The 17529-nt window shown below is 45.3% G+C and overlaps 1 protein-coding gene across 2 annotated transcripts in view; it reads right to left on the reverse strand.

Moving 5' to 3' along the window:
• Positions 1 to 17529, reverse strand: part of GLRA1 (glycine receptor alpha 1) — a 67839-nt gene that overhangs the window by 36711 nt on the left and 13599 nt on the right. For both annotated transcript variants that reach the window (XM_008166486.4, XM_065555112.1), the window contains exon 2: positions 6398 to 6528. In XM_008166486.4, the coding sequence (XP_008164708.1) occupies positions 6398 to 6528 (131 nt within the window). The remainder of the gene's footprint in view (positions 1 to 6397; positions 6529 to 17529) is intronic.

The raw sequence follows: 17529 nt of genomic DNA on the forward strand, positions 1-17529 counted from the left end.
CCTCTGACAACCAAACCCTATACAGATAGCTGGGAATCTCTTCACTAAAATGCAGCCACCTCTGGGGTGGAACACAGCTGTGCAGGAGTCCAGGCCTGGAACAGCAGGGAAAGGTACTGCAGTTCATGACAGAGGCAAGGCTGTGGGGGAAAGAGGGCAATGGATGGATGGATGGATCTAACTAGCACTATCAGACTCTAACCTTCCTGGATACTAACTTTATTCCCCCAAATTCAAACAAAACGCAGATGCTGCTTCCTATTCTCAAGATGGAAGTGTGACTTCAAGGAGATGTCCAAACTGTATGTGGCTCCTCCATAATCTTCCCCCTTTTTTACTCTTAACCTCCCCAACGATCGATCCGGCACAGTCTTGATATTATTTTCAATCGAAACCATTAAAGTGCCTTTATGAGTTACTGCCAGTTAATTTAAATGACGTGCTCAGAGAGCTACAACCCCAAGCTCTGCAAAGCTGCGGCTGTGACTTCCATATAAATTGGATACTGATTTATGTGTGGGAGACTAAGCTAGTAAACTGCCCCCATGGGGAAGGTGTAGTTCATTGAAATAAATCTGAAATTAAATTATCCCGAATAAAATTACAATACAGCAGCCTTCAGCAGAAGGATAATGTATATATTTCATTAAATATTAAAGTTTAATTTCTTTTGTCTGTGCAACATGGTGGTAAGAAGTTCCAGTGAAGCATTTTTTAACCCTGTGTTGCTTCACTGGTATTACGGAAGGTGTTGCCTTTTGCTGGTCACCCCGGGGATGTTCTTAATGCGAGCATCTGAATGTGAAACCCTGGGACAGAGCCTAGTGCTTGCAACTGGACTGCAGGAGTTATTGCAATGATTAATTGCTTGTAGGAGTTTTGCATTATCACAGACCAATTATTCCTGGAGAGAAAAAAAGACCTGATGGTAAGGGACAAAAATAAGCAACAGAAATTAGAATCTAACAGACAGTGGCTTTGCGATTGCAGGTCCTGGTTTGTCTGGGGGGACAGTCAAGGACAAAGAACCTGGAAAGGAGAGTTTAGAAATGAACAATAGTCACTGTAAGAGCTATTCAGGAATATTTATTGTGATGAGTGAATAACTGATTTTTTCTGTTTGGGGGCCAAACCAAAAAATCAGGAAAAATCTTTGGCTCCGTGGAAACAGAAAACTGATTTTGGTTTTTTTTTCCCCCCAACCAAATTGAAAAAAATCAAACGTTTTATTGAGTTGAAGGAAATATTTTGCTCAGCCCAAAACAAAGGGTTTTATTATTTTTTTTTTACATGAAATGACTTTTTTTTTTCCAATTACTTTTTGTGGTTTTCTTTTTCCACTTTTTATGTGAATTTTTTGGGTGATTTAACCCCCCCCCCACATTTTGAAACATAATGTCTTTTCAAATGAAAAGTTAACTATCTGCTGAAATTGCCCCCCATCTCTAAGAATGCCTTACTTCAGAATGAGCGCATCCACACAGGGCATGAAGTAGGAATAACTATTCTTCTTTAAATTCAAACACCCTCCCTTAATCCGAATGAACTTTCATGTGTAGACAAGCCCTTAGAAAAGACGTTTAGAAGAAAAAAATCTAACAAATCCCATAATGTATGGACCAATTCACCATTTCCCAGGACCTTGGGGAATACTTGCACCAGTGCAAAGTGGGTGTAAAATGCTACAATTTGGAATTGTAGGTGAAGTGGGTCTCTTAGTATCTAACACTGTTTCTCCTTAAGTCTATGAGCAAAGCTCCCCTTGGCTTCAATGGGGGCAGGAAAGCGACCCTTCTTGAGCTTATGAAAAGGTAGCCAGTAGATTGGAACCAGGGAGTCAGCGGAGTGGCCCTGCTTTTATCAGACAGGAGGCTAGGGTCCCAGGCTGTCACCCACTGGGCTGGTGGCATCCATCTGTCCAACCATTTCTCCCACGTTCCCCACCTTTGTATCTGAGCACCGGGCTCAGCTGAATTATTCCTGAGAGTTCATTGGCACCTTGTAATGAAGATTTGCGGAACCTGCTGCTGGGAGACCATTCTGGTCCCGAATCCTATTTTCATACTTTATTACCCGGGTGTCGTTCTTACTAGGCTCATTCAGGGGAAGAGGGTGATTATTGTTTGCTGAGCATCAGTATTGTGCATGGTGCTGCATGCAACGCAGAGGAGACAAAATCCTACGCTCGAGGAACATAACTGAATAGCAATGTCAGTGCCCATTTCCCGCATTTCTCAGGTTGAGGCAGGGTCCTTGGGATTCAGGCCCTGCAGTCGATGAGGGCTCCAGCACAGCAGGGAGCGGAAGATGCTACAGTACAGGACAGTTTGCTTTTGAATAGCCACTTGTGTTGCCACAGGACGCACAGAACAGATCATTCCCCTAGGTCATGATGTCCCCGCACAATCCCTCAAGTCATGTCACAAATTGGCTTCACGGAAGCAGCAGCTGCAAATTCATAGGGACCATTGCGATCCTCTAGTCTGATCTCCTTTATAACACCTGCTATAGACCTTCCCCAAAATAATCCCCAGAGCAGAGCAGTTAGAAAAACATCCAATCTTGATTTAAAAATGGTCAGTGATGGAGAATCCACCAGGACCCTTGGTAAATTGTTTCAATGGTTAATTACTCTCATCATTAAAAATGGACATCTTATTTCTAGTCCGAATTTGTCTAGCTTCAACTTTCAGCCATTGGATCATGCCATACCTTTCTCTGCTAGATTGAAGAGCCCGTTATTACATATTTGTTCCCCATGTAGATAATTATAGATTGTAACCAAGTCACCCCTTAACCTTCTCTTTGTTAAGCTAAATTGATTGAGCTCCTCGAGTCTATCCCGATCAGACATGTTTTCTGATCTTTTAATCATTCTCATGGCTCTTCTCTGAACCCTCTCCAATTTATCAACATCCTTCTTGAATTGTGGACACCGGAACTGGACACAGGATTCCAGCATTTGCACCAGTGCCCAATACAGAGGTAAAATAACCTCTCTATTCCTACTGGAGATTCCCCCGTTAATGCATCCAAGGATTGCATTAACTCTTATGGCCACTACATCACACTGGGAGCTCATGTTGAGCTGATTATATCACCAAGACCCCAAAATCTTTTTCAGAGTCCCTGCTTCCCAGGATAGAGTCCCTCATCCTGTAAGTGTGGCCGACATTCTTTGTTCCTAGCTGTATACATTTACATTTAACTGTATTAAAATGCATATTGTTTGCTTGTGCCCCATTCACCAAGCGATCCAGATCACTCTGAATCAATGACCTGTCCTCTTCATCATTTACCACTCCCCCAATTTTTCTTCCACTAGTCTTCTGGAACTTCCCCAGTGCTCCAAGATTTGTTGAAAATCAACATTAACAGTCTAGCCTGCTCCTCAGACAGCTCTTTTAAAAGTCTTCGATGTAAGTTGTGTGGACCAACTAATTTAAAAATATTTAATTTTAGTAGCTTCTGTTTAACAACCTCCAGAGATATTAAGTGGAACGGAAAGAATGTTATCGCCATGTGATGAGGCTATATTATCTGTTTTTGTTCCCAAATCCAGAACAGAAATACTTACTGAACACTTCTGCCTTTTCTGCATTATTATTGGTAATTCTAACATTTCCATCTAGTAATGGACCAATACCATTGTCAGGATTCTTTTTGTTCCTGATACATTTAAAAAAAACTCATTGTCCTTAACTCTGCTGGCCATAGACTTCTCCATGTGTCCCTTGGCTTCCCCTATCAATTTTCTACAATTCCCATTTCGGATTTATATTTATGACTATCAATTTCCCCTTTCTTCCATTTGTTATCTATTATTTTTTATTTTTATAGCTTCCTTCACTTCCCTTCTAAGCCAAGTTGTTTTTTTAATCAGTACAGCCTTTTTCCTTGAATGTGGCTTTTTGGGCAACTAATAAGGTGTTCTTAAATTATTCCCAATTGTCATTCTTTTTTTTTCTGATTAAATTCTTCCTCCCAGCTCATTTGACTCATAATTGGCTTTGTGAAATTGGCCCTATTAAAGCACCAAGTGCATATATATTACTGGTCTGGACTTTATTCTGCTTGCACATTATAAATGTGATCAAGTCACGTTTACTTGTACCTAAGCTACCATTCATTTTTAGTTCTATGATCCGTTCGTCTCTATCTGTTAGGACAAAGCCTAATAAAGACTTCCCTGGTGTTGGCTGCCACACTGTTTGAGAGCCCAACTCAGCTGGCATCTGGGGAACCATAGTTTGCGTGGGTGGATGCTCAAAGGTTTGATGGGACAGGGTTCGCTATAACACTGACCCACTCTATAAGGTTGTCTGGAAACAAGATCTTTCCTGTTTAACAGTTAGGGCCTGATTCTTATTTGCATTAAGGTCTTTTTACGCCCTTTGCACAGTATAAATTGCATTTCCACTTGCACGGCCAGCGTAAACGGGCCCTTGTTTAAATGAGAATCAGGCCCTTAATCTGCTCCCGCTCCTGCTTCTCCACTTGAAATCGCAGCGCTCTGCCAGTGCATTTCCACCGCTATAATGCTACAGCCAGAGCAGGGTGATTGCAGGTGAGGTGTAAGAGACTGGAACCGATGAAATCTTAAGCTGCAAAGAACCTGTTTGTGTCTGAATATCCCAAATAACAAAGAAGGACGGGAATAAATGAAATCAACCAACCACACAGGCGGATGTGACACTAAATCAAATGCAACGACAGGCCTGTGTGATTACTCCAGCCTCTCAGAGGGAATGTCCTGTCCTGCATTTACCTGCTCTAAACCTCAGTGCTTATCACAAGCAGTAGGTGGCGCTCCTCTCTGTGGTTCAGCACTGAACTAATAGCTGAGTATAGACTGGTGGTTTAGGAGGATGAGATGCCTACATTGCTGGTGCCATCTTTTAGATAAGCCGAGTGACCAAGGTCCTGACCATTCTGAGCCTTTGGGAAGTCCAGGACACCGTTCACAGAAGTGCGTGTATACCTCACAATGCCTCTAATACCGCCCCCCTTCCTGCCAGCCCCCCACTGCACATAGGGGGCTATGGCCATCCATGCGATAAAGGGGAGTCCTGTGATCAAGCTACATTTCCCTGCTCTTTTCACTGCCCCACATGCTGCCCTGGGATTTAGTCTAATTTGCCAGGCCCCTCTGCATCTTCAAATAGCTCCCTTTCAAAAAACCATCCTGCCACAGGAAAGCGTTCCTTATTTCCCCTGATGTGGAATTGCTCCTTCCTCACCCTAACAATAAAAAACCTTGCGCCAAGACAGGAGGGATGAGGTCTTGCATCACGGATGACTTTTCTCTTCATAAAAACATCCTGACGTTAATGGCTGCAATCTTGTATCCTACAGACCTAGAAGCAGGACTTTATCCCCTTGGAAAGGGAGATTTCCAGCTTCCCAATGGGCCCAGCTGTCATTCCTAGCCCCGGAAAACCCCAGGCTATTGGGCTTACAAACTGCAACATTGAAGTTGTTTTTAGAGGTATTTAAGGCTCCCTCTGAGCCTTGTTCAGACAGACTGTCTGGGTTTGTTTACACTGCAAAAAACACCTGTAGCAGCTTCGGTCTGGCAGAGCTTGTGCTATGGGGCTAAAACTCGGTGCGTAGACATTCCTGTTCAGGCTAGAGCCCTGATTCTGAGACCTGCCCTCTTTGCTGGGTTTCAGAGCCTAGGCTCCATACCAAGCCTGAACGTCAGCACTGCTGCTGTTAGCCCGGTAGCGTGAGCCCCGCGAGCCTGTATTGTGGCAGATATGACATGTATGATACTTGACATGCATGACGGGGAAGCATGGGCTAAAGGCTTCCATCAGCACTCATTTAGGACGTTACATGTAACTCTCTTATAGCTTCACCGCTTTTGAAATAACATTGTCATTTCATATCCATTCACCATATATATTCCAACACCCTGGTTCATAGCCCTTTCTATAAAGAGACCCTGTTTCCATTCCTGGGCCCTCTGCTCCAATCTAGCTGGCATCTAGACAGGCCCTCTTTCTTGTTCAGTAATATGGGGATGGGTAGCTTGGTTATGACCCCATGATCTAGGGAGTTATATTCTGCCCACCTAGATCTCCTCTGCAGTTTCAATTGGGTGTAATTTTCATCTCTGTGCTCTACCTTTACCTGGTGTTCAGTGTTGCTGAGTGTACCGCTGAAAAGCCATTACATTCCACTCCAGAGGTAGCTGCACTTCAGTTGCAAATGAACTGATTCCTTTATATACGGTGCTATAACAAGTTAGTAAAAGGCTTTTGGGGGGTCCCACAGGATGGAAGATGTACATAGGAAGTATTTGTACTTCATTTTCAACTGGGAAGACATTCATGGGGTTGCATGTAAACTTTGTCCTGAAACAAACAAAATAAAATAGCTGGGTTGTGCCTACCTTTAAAATTTGGTCTGATTCTGGCATCGTATCCTGAGGTTCTGCCCATCAACTTATCCAGGAAATCCGAGGGGGACATGGGTTTGGAAGTAGACCGTGCTGCTGCTTCGGCTTCTTTGGAAGCTGCCAGGCTGAGTGATTGAAAAGAAAGGAAAGGTTTAGTCTGTAGCATTTATAGAGACTGTGTCCCATGTTGTGCAGGGCTGGGGATCTGTAGGCAGAGCAGTCAGTGCCTCGTTCCCACTGCAAGATAGGCCAGATATCTCTGTGGATTCTTAATGAGGCTGGTCCCTGCTAATTTGTTTGCCAAGCCCAAACATCTCTGAATATAGAATCCCAAGTACCAGCGAGATGACGAATGAACAAAATCCTTTTGCTAATATAGGTACGGACCCTTGGCATCTGACTAAATCAGAAGTGTGACCTCCAGCACCGAACCCCAGTGGGAAAACACACTTGGAGATTAGCCTAGTTTTATTACAGGCCACCATATTACCATGTAATTACATAGCAAATAGCACGTACAGTGCTCTGACGTTCTCAGGGGAGATTTGAGCTGCACGACTCTCATTGGCTTGAATAGGTGTTGCATGGCTTCATAGTTCATGAAGAACTCTGGGGTGGTAGGGGAAGGGACTTTGTTTTCTTCCACACTTTCTGGCCAATGCAGATGAAGTTCTCTGCAATGCAGGGATCTGGGTTTGAGACAGCCCCATGGTCTTTCACTGCCAGGGGCCTGGAGCATGGCAGAGTCTAACAATGGAATGATACGCCTCGTCAGATAGGACTTTGAGGGTGGGGAAGGCAAGGACCACAGTCTTATTGAGATTTAAGTGGTGTGCCGGTCTGGAAGGCTGAAGTGGCGTTAACTGGTGCATAGGCCTTGGATGAGGCCACTCATGGACAACTTGGTGATTTGCTAGGATGGAATAAGTGAAGTCATCAGTTGTCCCATAAGGGGTGAAATTCACCCCTGAGAAGAGGCCTACCCAAGGCCTATGCACCAGTTAACTCCATTTAAACCTTCAAGAGCTGTATACCACTGAAATCCTACTGAAGTCCTCAGGGTAGGGCTTAAGTGGGGCCTACCCCTTGTTACTGCTATCCACACAGGGACGGATTTCACCCAGAGGGAATAAACCTTAGAATCTACACTTTCAAGTTTGCAGTAAGATTTAATTTCCAAGATAGAAATGAGCTAATATATCATCCTAGATGCTGCCGTAATGTGCCCTGTATTCCCGTGCACAGTATATCCTTGAGTTCTGTATTTTGACATTGTGGGGTGTCTGTTTTCATGGCAGTGGGGAGGAAATGTGGTGCACCTGGCTGGTCCTGATGCGGGAAGAGTTGCGTGTTCATCAGAGAATCCTGCTTTCCAAATGAGGACACAGGTTGGGACTCTGAGAGTAATGAATGAAATTTACCCCCATGCAGATGGCCAGTACTAGACCAACGTGCCCCTTAAATGCCCCAAGTAGAGCTCAATGGGTGTCTGGGTTTTGTGCTGACCCTCTGCGTAGGGCTGAATTTGACCCCATAGTAAGATAAATGTGGCGGTAAGGCACCTCCTACTGGATTATTAGTGAGAGGGGGGCACTGATGGGAGGCAGTTGTCACTTGTCTGGTGAAGGGAAAGGACTGTGGTAGTAGTTGTGTCCTGTGCAAATCTGACTGTTTTCCAGGGTCAGGATGTAGACAGAGGTTGGGAGTTACTGTTATTTTATGATATATTTATAGAGGGAGCATGATTTTTCTCTACGCTCAGGGGACTCCTCAACATTTACTCCAACTGAGTGAGGGTAATTCACCAATGGAACAATTGACCAAGGGTCATGGTGGGTTCTCCATCACAGGCAATTTTGAAATCAAGTTCGGATGTTTTTCTGAAAGGGCTGCTCTAGTTCAAAGAGAATTAATTCGGGGATGTCCTAGGGCCTATGTCCTGCAGGAGGTCACACTAGATGATCACCATGGTCCCTCCTGGCCCTGGACTCTATGAAGTATTAGATTGGGCTCTTCATCTGATGTTTGAACGCCCCTTGGAATGGTGCTTGGAAGTCTCTGTGAACATCGTCTCCATTTCCTCCTGCTCGGTAATTGACGTTACCAGATGCTAATATTGATGGCATGGTGGCTGCCATCTTGGTTGTTACACTGGGGATTAGACCTGGGACCTCCAGAGCTAAAAGTATGAGTCTCTGCAGCCTGAGGTAATGAGCCAGTTCTGGCTCTGTGGGCTGTCACAGATGCAAATCCTCTGAGGACTGGGCATGGTGGGGCGGCACCAAGCCCACACTGACCAGGGGTTAAATGGTTACAGCACAAACCATCTTTGGACTGCTCTCTCCAAAACCAAAACTCTTAGATTGGCATGGCGTGAGGTTAATTTACTATCATTACCCAGAACAAAATGGAGATTTACTAACATCTAAAACAACATGCTATATATCCTGATGGGTCAGGGGACACTGGTGATTTAAGGTGCATATAATATGCCTGTGCATAAGGGGAGATAGCATTGCATTGACTCTTGTCTCTAATGGCTGGCAAATAATTAAGAGCAGGGTTTCAGTTTCTAGGCCTTTAACCTTCATGAACACAATGTTTGATCTCCAGAAGATTATTAATGGATAATTTTCTGCAAATTGCAATGGCTGGGTTTTTTTACCTTAAATTTGTTTTTGTTCTATTTCAGCAGTAAAGATGTTGGTCTGCCGACGGGGGAGAAAATTTATGACCAGAAGTGATCTGGAATATGAAATTAGGAGGTTGTTTATCTACTCTGCTCCTTTACAGCCTCTATGCTTTAATCCTCTCTCAATCTAAATCTAATCTGAGCTATAAATTATACAATAGAGTAGATCTAGTTTTCATATACACCTCTACCTTGATATAACGCTGTCCTCGGGAGCCAAAAAATCTTACCGCGTTATAGGTGAAACCGCATTATATTGAACTTGCTTTGATCCGCCGGAGCATCAGCCCCGCCCCCCCGGAGCGCTGCTTTACCGCCTTATATCCGAATTCATGTTATATCGGGGTAGAGGTCTATTTCAGACTAAATTGTCTGACCCTGATTCCCATGTCTGATCTAGCAAATAGCCCCACCCCAAACCAAGGTTTCAGATGAGATTGGACAACGGGATGGGTTGCTTTAAAAAAAAAATTGTATCCTTAATTTGCAAACTCAGGAGAAAAAGTGTGTATGGAGGGGGGTGATCAATCCTGGACTATACATCTGCATTCAAAAAGAGCCTCTGCATGGAAATTAGTCTGGAGAAAAAATTTCAATTAAGCAGCAAATGGCTCGGTAACCAAAGAATCCTGCCATTTCAGCACAGAGGTGCCAGCTAGTGCAATAAACTGATTTCTTCTCATTAACCGTGGGCTTTGGGGAGAATACAGGGAGAAAAATGCAATACGAGTCTAATAGGGTTTTTTTAAGTATAAAAAGATTATTAAAAAAACCCCTTCTAGTTCCATTGGAATTTACTGTACTTTAAAAATGAGATGACGGAACAGAGAGATTGAACATAGAGGAAAACTGATAGCTAATAAAGCAGCCTTGGTTGTGTATATGTACAGAAGGAGGCTTTAATCTATTGCAAATGAATGACTACACTAGCTTTGAATGGATGCCGTGATTCAGATCCTTTTCAGCTTTAAGCCACAAATGAAACAAGTTGCCTGGCCTCAGCTCACATGCAAAAATATCTTTTCTCATAGGCTTGCTGCAATCATTCACGTGCAAAATCCAACCATAGTTTGCCTAATCTAATCATAATTCTTAGAAATAATTGAATTTAGCTAGATACCTTTATGGCGCCGATCCCCCTAGTATCTGAGCACCTTCCTCCCGGCACACTTTGCAAACATTAATTCTCACCGCAGCTCTGTGAAGGGAGGGTATGTGCAAATTGACATGTTATCGCTGAGACAAGGTGGGGGAGGTAATATCTTTTATTGGATCAACTTCTGTGGGTGAAAGAGACACGCTTTTGAGCTCCCCAGAGATGGTCTTTAATTCTTTCACCAACAGATATTACCTGTATTTGGAAACAATATCATGGCTGGTATTTCAAAGGGGGGAGGGATAGCTCAGTGGTTTGAGCATTGGCTTGCTAAACCCAGCGTTGTGAGTTCAATCCTTAAGGGGGATCTGGGGCAAAATCAGTACTTGGTCCTGCTAGTGAAGGCAGGGGGCTGGACTCAATGACCTTTCAAGGTCCCTTCCAGTTCTAGGAGATGGGATATCTCTATTTATTTATTTAAGGGAGTTAGGCTCATTGAATTTCAATGGGATTTGGACATCTAGCTTCATTAGGCGCCTTTAAATACCCTCCTCTGTCCCTCCCCTCCCCCCGCTCTTAGGATAAGGAAACTCAAGCAGAGGGAACTTTAATGATTTGACTAAGGTCAAAGAGGAGTCACTGGCAGAGATGTGAAGAGAACCCAAAAAGAAGAACAGGAGTACTTGTGGCACCTTAGAGACTAACAAATTTATTAGAGCATAAGCTTTCGTGGACTACAGCCCACTAACCCAGAATCTTAATTCTCAATCCCTTGCTCTAGCCACTGGGAAATGGTCTTTCATGTTTAAAACATGTCGAAACTGACCACATTGCATAACATTTAAAATATACGCCATGGCCTAATCAATTTGAAATGCATTTACAGATCCATGTCAGGGAACAGAATTATTTGCTTCTGCACGAGAGGAAGGCATTAGGGCGAAAGTGATGAAAAATGTACTCCACGTTCTTCTGCATTGTAGCCAGGGACGGTGCATTGTGGTGAAGAGGATCAAGAGAGAAGTCTAGATAAGATCTCAGGGCTGGGCTCGGACAGCAGAGGATAAATCGGGCGTGGCATCCAGTTGCCTGAACAGTAAACAAAACTGTGTGACTTGGCGTGTCGCTAGATAAGTCTGGAGCAGTCGGGTAGGTGGAGCCAGGTGCTCCTAAATGAAAGAGCTTCTACACAGCTGAACACGCAGCCCGATAATGGACGTGAAAATAGAGAGAAACTGTATGTGGCAAGATCCTCAGCCGCTGTAAATTGGGATGGCACCATTGACTTCAGGTGAGGCGCCAGCCCTGTCTTTTTAAAGTTTGCTAGACCTGGAAGGCAGGTGGGGGGAGAGAGAGAGCCCTTTACCTGTTTCCCTGCCCTCTGGAGCGTTAGTGTGCATCCCGAAAAGTAGCTTCTCTCTCTCCCTTTGGACACACGTCAAAATTGCCAGTGGCATTTTGTGCTGTTAGGTGCCTGAGGAAACCTCCTAGCCCCTCTGTGTTTGCTGCATGTAATAGTCAGGAGGTTAAGGAGCACTTGAGTGGGCTACCGAGTGTTGCCGTGTAGCCAATGGGCTGGTGTGCGCTGCATGCGCTCACCATTGCCAGCATGGGCTATGCCAACAGCTGCTCCCTATAGGGTTGCTCTGGGCAAACGTTGCGTTGGGGGCTCAGATAAGACAAGCCCCCGCAAGTCTGGTGGTTTTCTGAACTCTGCCTGAGCCTTTTGCGGCTAGAGATGGAAACTCTCGAGGAGAGGCTTTCTTGTGCGATATCTGGGATTTCCGCCTTCCCTCTGGGCTTGGAAATGCGACCCTAAGTGACCCTTTCATGGCTTGTTTCAGAACCTCCCCTTGGACAGCACTGGGTCCTCCAGATACAAGTCAGGGGAAATGGTCCAGTTAGTCTAAAGTTATTGAAGATAAAAAGAAGTGAACTTCGGGGCTAGTGTTGGTTGTTGGGTTATCCAAACCAGCTCGACCAGTAAATAGAACCATGACACTGCTTCAGTTTCATCGGCACCATCACACAGAACGTATTCATATTACTTATTCGTATTACATTAATGCCTGGAGGCCCTACCGACATTGGAGCCATATTGTGCTAGGTGCTTCAGTACACCTCGTGAGACTGGCATTGTCCCAAAGAATTGACAATCCAAACAGACCAAGGATCTCAGAGAAATTATAAAGAATGCAGTGTCTATAATCACAGTGTGGTTTGCAGGAAGATGGAAGTCTGCTGTGTTTTAGTACCGGCCCAGGGACAAGAGGACAAAGGAATGCTCTTTTCATTTACACGGTTGCAATCCCAGGTGAATCTGGCCCAGAACGGCTGTTAAACAATCCTAACAACAAAAAGGGTCAGTGAACCAGCGTTATCATTTGTGAGATTAAATGCTAGTGCACAGGGAAGACACGGGCTCTGAGCTTTACGAGTTCCAAGCAGCAGAACACATCTGAAGGTGAAAATCACTGGAAGATGAACTGGGCTGGTTGGGAATTTGAGGCATCCCATTTCCTAAAATGGACTATCCAGGCTTTCTGAGGCTTCAGTTTTTGGAACCCCTCGGCAGATGCTGGCATCTGCACTGACCCGGCGGCTGTGTTACTCGATTGTTTTCTTTTGCTAACAAACAGAGGGAAGATTCTTATAACCAGGGGTCTGAGGTAGGAAGCAGCTGTCTCCCAAAATCTAGACATGTCCCCAATCCAGCTGCTTTCTGTCCTTTTCATTTATTTGGCCACGATGACGTATTTTGATGCTTGTTTGCGGTTGTGGCTGGGGCTATCCCCCGATTAAATCCGACATCCCCAAATCTCCAGCTATGGTGGAATGCTTGTGCAGAGAACTATCAATTCTCTCCCCACCAAGAGGAAAAGCCTAGGAATGTAATCAGCACCCCGCTCCTCTTCCCCCATTAAATAGCAGGAAGGTAATTGTTAATCCTTAATACCAAGAGCAACAATAACAGTTGGCGGCAGCAGCAGCACAAACTAGTGCAAAGCAAGTGTTTGTGGAGGGAAATGCACAACTAAGTAGTACATGTTAGACAAACAGGGCCAGGGTCCTCCTCTGGTGCAAATCAGCTCCATTAACTTCACTAGAGCAACCTTTGATTTACACCAGCTAGAACTTGGCCCCAGGATATCGGGACAATTCAGAGACGTGGTACAATGTGCATCTAATATGTGCGACATGATCATTTCCTACCGGTCAGTGCTGCGTGGGAACAATGTCTTGGATTTTGTTAAACAAGAAACAGCCATGCAGAGGGGGTGTGGGAGTGACTGTGAATGTGTGAAAGAGAGAGACACACTTGGGGGTTGCTTTCAACGGAGGCAACTCACATTCCTCTTTTTCTTTAGTCTCTGTTCATAGCAGAGAGAAACAGACGACCAGGTCCTCGGGACTGGCCATTTGGTGACCTGCACACAGCTTAGGGGAGGGTGTTAATCCAGGCCTGAGAAGTAGCATAATGCAGCAGCCTAGCATCCGAGGGACAATGGAGCAGAAGGACTCTCCAGTCATACCTGTGCCCCAGGGTCTCTGAGAGGGGAAGTGATACAGAGCAATACCAGCTCTATCCTTCGCTAGCCACTCAAGTTGACTTTGAGTCTATGTGCCACTGGAGCTGCGCAAACCAGACACAATGGGGGCAAGGTTTTGGCTCCTAATATTTATTTGCAATAAAATCTGCACTGCGAAGCAAATCTTTTCCCTCCTACTTGCATGGATGCGAGAGGTCTGGGATGCAGGAAAACCAGCGTGGGCCTGCTGGTGACTGGCAGTGAGAGTTAGGCTCCTAAGGCGGTATTACATAGTGTGATCATAAACACGGCATGCATCAATATAATGGCTTGTAAGAACTAGATTTTTATCGGCAAATGTCAATTTCACCCTACCGCACACAAGTGCATGAAAAAATATTTCCAGCAGTGATAATCGAAATTTACAGATAGGCAAAGTAAGAAAAATGCTGCTTCAGAACTTACTCGAGTTTGATTTGAGGGTATTTACTCTGTGTATTTTGACATGTGATGTTGACAATTTGTGTTTTAACGGTTATAAAGCTTTCAAGTTTTGAATCTCAATGTTGACTTTCATTACATAATTGTTGTCTGATGCCCCATAATTTCCCGCAATTGTGAAAATTTAAAATGGATAAAAATAGAAAAAAAGATAAGCATCAATATTATCCGTCAAAATTACAAAAACATTCAAATCAAATTCTGCCAAGCCTAGCCAACAGTGAAAGGAAAGTTATCCTCCGAGGTTTACTTCTATTTAATATGAATCTGCTGTGTTATGTGTATTCCTCCTAGGGCAAATTCCTGCTTTCAGTCACACATGTGCAACCTCAGTACTGCAATGCCTGAACATTAACCGAGAGCAGAATTTGCCCAATTATCTGTAAGTGAGAAGATGAATAGAGTTCCTATATAAAACACCCAACTAAGGCTGTCACCCGTTTTAAAGTGAGGAAGACAGGAGGGTGCAAATGATGGGGAAGTCCCTAGAGAAATCAGGAGGAATTCTTTGGGATCAGAATGATGATAATACTGCTATCACGGCACTACTCAGAAGACATCACACGCTCTCCCAGTGTGAAAGCATAGGTTATAGATGGATTTCACTGGAACTCGGCCTTAATGAATGTGTAATTTAAAAAAAAAGTGCAATTTCAGCCCAAGCTAACTGAACGTACAACAGTGGGATGTTTAGTCCCATGGGTAATTTATTTTTCTGCTTGCTGCAATCCAGAGTTGTCTGGCTGCTAATTTTCTGAAGCTCCAGAGAGAGAGTTTGTTACCCTCTCCACCTTCCCGCATGAGGTGTGTGGTGGGGAGGAGGGAATCTTTGTACTTCCTGATTCTGCTTTTGACCGGGAGACTGGGAAATGGACTGAGATGCTAAACTCATTTCATGCAGGCTGGTGACTAGTTACAGAAAGAACTTTCAGGCACTCTGGCCCTCAGCTGGATTTCAACCAGTGACGCAGAGATGCAAGAGTTTTAGCTCACTATTAAGCCCTTGAGTCATCTACTAGCACCTCTTGCAATATTCTCTGTGTAGCGAGTTATAAACAGTTTAAAAAAAAATCTGTATTTGCTGTTGTGTTATGTGTGATAAATAACGTATGAGCCCATTAGCCAGGAGGACCTCGGCTGTGTTTCCCAGTGGGTGTCTGAACACCAGGGCCGGCTCTGGCTTTTTGGCCGCCCCAAGCAAAAAAAAAACCCAAAAACAGGGCGGCCAGAATGGCAAAGCAAAAAAACAAACAAACAACCAGCGGGGCAGCCGGAGTGCGGGTGCAGGGGGACTGGCTGGGGGGGGAAGGGGGAGGGAGCGGGCGGGAGAGAGAGAGAAGGGGGCGGCCAGGGTTACAGCAGGGGCGCTGCCACGTGGCCCCTCCCGCTGCGCCGCCGCCTGCCGCGAGGGCTCCGCTCCGGTCGGCGGGGAGGGAAGGAAGAGAACTGCCCTGCAGGGCGCGCCGATCCTCCGCGCCACCGCCCCCTACAGGGCAGCTGGAGCGGAACAACAACAACAACAAAAAGCGGCCGTGCCGCCCTAGGATTGGGCAGAATGCCGCCTCCAACAATCTGCCGCCCCAAGCACCCGCTTGCTCAGCTGGTGCCTGGAGCCGGCCCTGCTGAACACTAGAGCAGACATACCCAATTAACTGAGCTCCTAGCTCCCGGTCCCATGACTAGATCTGCCATGTATGTGCGTCCTTCACATGACAGCACAGAAGCCTGATCCATAGACAGCAGCTCTCCCCAGTGTGCCAGTGCCGAGTACCCATCTAGCTTTAAGTCTCTCTCATGTAGCTTTCACAACAGAAGCAACAATTCCATTGCCGGGGATTTCGCTGAGTGCCCGGTCTGCGCCTTTGCTGCTGAAGGCAATGCCAGGCTGGGTCCTCTTTGATTGACTCACAAGCCACGACAGCTACGCTGGGCCGCAGCACTGTCCTGGAGTTAATGTGGAACTGAACAGGAATTACTCTGTAGTTCTGAGCTAAATGATACACTGTCACTGGAAGTTTAGTGTGCCAGACTCCTGTCACATGCTGTGCCATACATGTATGCCCGAAGCCCCTACCACATCCAGAACCTGGAGAGCAGTCGTTTAAATGTGGCAGGTTGAATTTATTTCCCTGCTGGCTGAATAGGATTTCAGATCACTCAGGCATGCGAGATGTTCTATAGTGGCAGATTAATCAGGTATATTTTTCTTGGCTAACATCTCTGGGCTGGACAAGGAAGCCACCAGTGCCTTTTGGAGTGTCAGCCTGGGGATGGTTACTCAAAATCAGCCTGAGTTTGCCTTCATTGTCCTAACACATGCACACAAAAGCATCAGTGAAACAGTTTAGACAGACCTCCGCACCTCATCTTCACACAGTCTCCTTTAACTGTCAGCTATTTTCTTTCTTTCCATCATTGCTGATTATCATCATATTTGGGGCTTAAAAGCTTCCTCCTGTCTAATCAGCCTGTTCTGGCGGATTTATTTAGAAATGTCACAACAACAGAGCGGTGTATCTAAGACTTTACATTCTACGTACTGCTCTGTTCTGGGGTGGTGAGGGAAGAAGTCCGCTTGGATTTCCCCATTTCCTCCATGTTATTCCCCCTTCAGCACTCTTAAATGCCCCATGTCACAGTGCCCCTCCCTGGGACCCAAGGAAGGCTGGGCAAGGAAGCCACCAATGCTTTTAGGAGCATCAGCCAGGGGTTACTCAAGATTGGCTTGAGTTTGTCTCCAAAGTCCTGGGGGACCAAACTCCGACCTCCACATGGCAGTGCACAGTGTCGCCAACAGACTGCTGGGCGGGGCAAACACAGCGAGCGGTGATGTCATGATGACCCCGCTGAAGGATTCAAGGCAGAGGAGCAGGCAGTTTCTGAAGGAGGAGGCTTCTATTTGCACGCTGCTGTCTTGATGGGGAAAAGAAGCACCGGATATGGCAGGGTGGTTTCATGAGTGGGCAGGTTGGTTTTGTATTTACTCAGAAGAGGGCCCTTCAAGGGTCGCTAGGCTTATTCTTGGATCACTGTAAGATAAGAAACACTGACTCCTGTTAAGTGACAGGGCTATTAACCTTTATAGCCTGGAGCTGGGTCAGGAAATAAATACAGTCTCTTACCAGCACCCCTGGGTGTCACACCCTTATTGAACTGTACCTTTCTAGGAGGTGTAAATATAAACAGAGCATTGGCATCCATTGGTGACAGAAATACATCCTAGGGGCCTGACATGAGCTATAGAGATTAGGACTACCAGAGACCATCTGCCACTAAAGTGGCACTTGGACTCGAACAACAGGAATGG

This window comes from Chrysemys picta, chromosome 8 (assembly GCF_011386835.1).
Source record: "Chrysemys picta bellii isolate R12L10 chromosome 8, ASM1138683v2, whole genome shotgun sequence".
Taxonomy (NCBI): Eukaryota; Metazoa; Chordata; order Testudines; family Emydidae; genus Chrysemys; species Chrysemys picta.